Source organism: Melitaea cinxia, chromosome 13, assembly GCF_905220565.1.
Source record: "Melitaea cinxia chromosome 13, ilMelCinx1.1, whole genome shotgun sequence".
Lineage (NCBI taxonomy): Eukaryota > Metazoa > Arthropoda > Insecta > Lepidoptera > Nymphalidae > Melitaea > Melitaea cinxia.
In genome coordinates, this window is record NC_059406.1 from 3,094,685 (window position 1) to 3,099,235 (window position 4,551).

Consider the following 4,551-nt stretch of genomic DNA (forward strand, 5'->3'; position numbering starts at 1 on the left):
CTCCCCCCCGCCACGCAGATTGTGCTGCTGTGGATCGCCGACATAATTCGGCGCGCAGCCCCACGGGCGGGTATGGAAGGGGGCCTCGGGTTCAATCCCGCACCTTTGTGCCCCGTTCGCCCTCACCGCACCCTCGTGACCAATCACGGTCACCTCCAGTCATTTACCACGATTACCGTGACGCACGTCCGGTACGATTGCCGTCCCCCCCTCTGGCGGAGCGTCCCCGTTTGGAGCCGCGCAACCCTCAGGACGGACGCTCCCGGCGCTACGAACCGCCGACTATGGCTCGTGGCAGTCGCCATCGAGAGGAGGGCGAGTTTAAACCACTCCCTCGTTTTGACGTGCCGTCCCGGGACAGCGGCGATAGATCGCCGCCACGCCAACATTAGGATGTTGGCGTCTGCCCCCGCTATGCACCACCCCCTTTTGAGACCGTCCTCTTGCCCACGGCCTATGTCCGGGTCTGGGGACGGACGGGCGCCTCGGTTGTAGTCCGAGCAATATTGGACACAGGCTCACAAGGGTGCATAGCCTCGTCTTGGTTGGTGGGGCAGACTGGCCTGAATATTAAAAGGTATTCAGATGTAATAAGAGGTGTCGGGAACGCCCCTGTAACCACGGTTGAGGGCCACGTTTCGTTTGAGTTCTCGCCTTCAAATTCTCCACGCCCGACGCTGAGATCGTCGGCCATTGTGATGGAGAACATCTTGGGCAGTCACCCGCAAGTTCGGTTGTCTGCGGATGCGGTAAAATTGACCGCCGATTTGGACTTGGCTGACCCTAAATTCGACCTACCTGGCACGGTCGATTTGTTGCTTGGCGCCGATGTACTGGGCAAAATATTACTCGGTAAGGATCGTGTTTTGCAGCCAGGTGGCTTAGTAGCCCTCCGGACCATATTTGGGTTCGCATTGATGGGGCCTGTATTGAGGGCTCCCCCTCCTGCTGAACCTGGAACGGCTTTGATGGTGGGCTCCGCCCTCTCTGACGCCGTGCAGAGATTTTGGGAAGTGGAAGAGCCACCACAAGCACCCCGCTCTGATCCGGAACACGAGGAGTGTGAACGGTTCTACAAGAGCAACACTAGTTATCTTCGTTCTGGCCGGATCATGACAAGATTGCCATTTCTTGCCGTACGACCGCCCCTTGGCGACTCGCGGCCTACTGCAGAGAAGCGTTTATTGGCAATGGAGCGCCGCATGAGCAGGGACCCGCTACTTAAACAGAAGTACATTGACTTCATGCGGGAGTATGAGAATTTGGGACACATGTCTGTGTCAAAACTTGACTGGCGCTCGACGGAGCATTTTTTCCTACCGCATCATGCTGTGATAAAGCCGTCAAGTGGCAAGCTGCGCACAGTATTTGATGGTTCTGCGCAGACCACATCGGGAGTGTCCTTGAACCAGTGTCTTCATTCTGGTCCCAAATTGCTTAAGGACCTTTGTGACGTCATCACGCGGTTTCGGCGTCACCAATTCGTTTTCGTAGCTGACATCAAGATGATGTTCAGGCAAACGGTAATCCACCCTGATGATCGTCGATACCAGCTGATATTGTGGCGGGAAAACCCGCAAGATCCCATACTTGTCTACGAACTCAACACGAACACATACGGGCTGCGGTCTAGCCCCTTTTTGGCCATACGTTCGCTTTGGGAGCTCGCAGATCGAGAGCGTATGTCGTTTCCTCGCGCAGCCGCCATTTTGAAGGAGGACCTATATGTTGATGACATATGCACTGGTGCGTCCACGGAGAGAGAGGCTCTCCTTTTGCGTGACGAATTGATTGGCATCCTAGCCTCCGCAGGATATGAATTGCGTAAATGGATCTCCAACTTACCTGCGCTCTTGGATGGGCTACCTGATGACCACCAGCAGGATCCTCACCTATTTGAGAACCGTGACAATCCTACCATGATGACAGTCCTTGGAATACAGTACAGACCAGTCCAGGACATCTTCACGTTCAACGTCGATTTGGATTCGCTTCGCACTTGGACGAAACGGCTGGTTCTGTCGACTGTCGCGAGAACGTTTGATCCCAATGGTTGGATATGCCCAGTCATATTCTGGGCCAAATGCTTCCTGCAGAGACTTTGGACTGCAGGTCTTGGATGGGACGAGCCACTCCGCGAAGCTATTTTGAAGGACTGGCTCCTGTTTGCTTCCTCATTGCCTGCTATCAATATGATATCGTTGCCCCGTGCTATGCTTCCACCAGGGAAGCATACAGCGTCCCTTCATGGGTTTTCGGACGCTTCGGAACGTGGGTACGCAGCAGCCGTATATTTGCGCACCGTGACCATGGATGGTCAAGTGAAGGTGTCATTGGTCATGGCGAAGAGCAAGGTCGCGCCTCTTCGAACTACCTTGACAATTCCCAAGCTAGAGTTGTCAGGGGCGGCCCTTCTTGCTCGCCTCTTGAATCACGTCATGTCCACCTTGTGCCCGTCAGTTAACATTGAGACAGTCTATGCATGGACTGACAGTCAAATTGTCCTATGTTGGCTGAAGACGTCAGTCCACACCTTAGAGGTGTTTGTTGCAAATCGGGTCTCTCAGATCCAGAAATCGGAAACCCCGTTAATCTGGAGGCATGTGCCTGGCGAAGTCAACCCTGCTGATTGCGCATCACGGGGATGTATGGCCCCCTTTTTGGTTGAGCACTCCCTGTGGTGGGGACCTGAGTGGTTGACCAGGTCAGAATCTAATTGGCCGCGAACACCGGCCTTGGATACTGTCACATTGCCTGGGTTGCGAACCCTTGCGATTGAACGGCGGGACCATCCGTTCGACCCAGATTTCCTAATGAATCGCTACAGCTCATTAGACAAATTACTGGGGGTCACCGCTTGGATCAAGCGCTTCACCAGAAATTGTAGACACCCACAGAACAAATGCTTGGAGGCGTTCTTATCGCCACAAGAGCTCCAGAATGCTCTTCTTCATTGGGTTCGTTCTGTGCAAGAAGAGAACTTTGAAAATGAGATTGATATTTTGAGAAAAGGCAAATGTAAGCTGTCTGGAGCCATTTGCAAACTGAACCCCTTTTTGGACAGTGCGGGTCTTATGCGAGTCGGAGGGCGTCTAAGGAACGCAAACCTCCCGTATGGAGCTCGTCATCCCCTCCTGTTGCCCAAAAGTGGCCACTTAGTGAGTTTGTTGGTGACTGATCGTCACATCAAGAACTCCCACGCCGGCTGTAATGCCTTATTGGCCATTTTACAACGAGAATTTTGGATTTTATCGGCCCGAAGGACGATCCGTAGTGTGGTCTTTCGCTGCATGTCTTGTTATAGACTCAAGGCCTCTACCATGCAGCCTATCATGGGTGACCTGCCGTCGGATCGGGTCACAGAGACAAGGCCCTTTGCTGGAGTTGGGACGGACTTTGCAGGTCCCTTTTCGGTTAAGACCTCGACCCTCAGGAACAGTAAAACGGTCAAGTCCTACCTGTGCGTCTTTGTTTGCCTGTCCACCAAGGCGGTACACTTAGAACTAGTCTCAGCCCTCTCGACAGAGGCCTTTGTTGCGACGTTAGATAGATTCGTGTCACGACGAGGACTACCGTCCTTGATTCGGTCGGATTGCGGCACCAACTTCAAAGGCACAAATAACTATTTAAAAGAGATATATGAATTTTTGGCGTCTAATGAGACTGATATTGCGTCTAGACTAGCTAGTCGCAGAATAACTTGGAAGTTCAGTCCCGCGTCATGCCCCCACTGGGGAGGAATTTTTGAAAGTGTTGTAAAGGTTGCCAAAACACATTTGCGACGAGTAATTGGCGAGTCCGTATTAACATTTGAGGAGCTCGCAACTGTGTTTTGCAAAATTGAAGCCATGTTGAATTCACGCCCGTTGTGCCCGATCTCTTCAGACCCTAACGATTTGGAAGCCCTCACACCGGGCCATTTTTTGATTGGACGGCCGCTGAACGCCCTGCCGGAATACCCCTATGTTGATGTGAAACTCAATCGTCTCTCGCGGTTTGAATTGATCCAACAACTCACTCAGAGCTTTTGGAAACGTTGGAATTTGGAATGTTTGCATATTCTCCAGCAGCGCGTTAAGTGGACTGACAAGACTGATCCACCGCATGTTGGTGACCTCGTTCTGGTTAAGGACGCTAACTCACCGCCACTGTGTTGGCGCAGAGGGCGCATTCTTAACCTCGTCTTTGGAGCAGATGGAGTGCCCCGTTTTGCTGAGGTTCGGGTGGACGGTTCTGTTCTGAAGAGAGCGGTATCAACCTTGTCACGACTGCCAATTGATTAGCGGCCAGGTAGTCCTGGCCGAGGCGGGTAGATGTTATGAACCAAATGTAGCAACACTAAACTATTATATTATCTATGACAGTTAGTATAGTTTACGAAATGGTTTTTATCTATGAGCTGTCATTCCTCACCTTTTGAATTTAAAAGTTTGCATCGTTTTTCCGGTCTCCGTATAAAAGTTACGCTTTTGTTTGTACTTGTTCGTTCTCGCGAAAAATTATCGCCTTTTGTTGATCGAACCATCCTTTGTTGTTTGAAGTAATTTAATT

General features: G+C 51.7%; 1 protein-coding gene across 1 annotated transcript; it reads left to right on the plus strand.

Annotated features, from left to right (window-relative positions):
• The first annotated feature begins 698 nt into the window (after nt 1-698).
• On the plus strand, nt 699-4,283 carry LOC123659237. Its single transcript, XM_045594486.1, has 2 exons — nt 699-3,158; nt 3,663-4,283. Exons 1-2 carry the CDS (start codon nt 699-701, stop codon nt 4,281-4,283), a joined length of 3,081 nt encoding a protein of 1,026 aa, XP_045450442.1.
• Nucleotides 4,284-4,551: the final 268 nt, after the last annotated feature.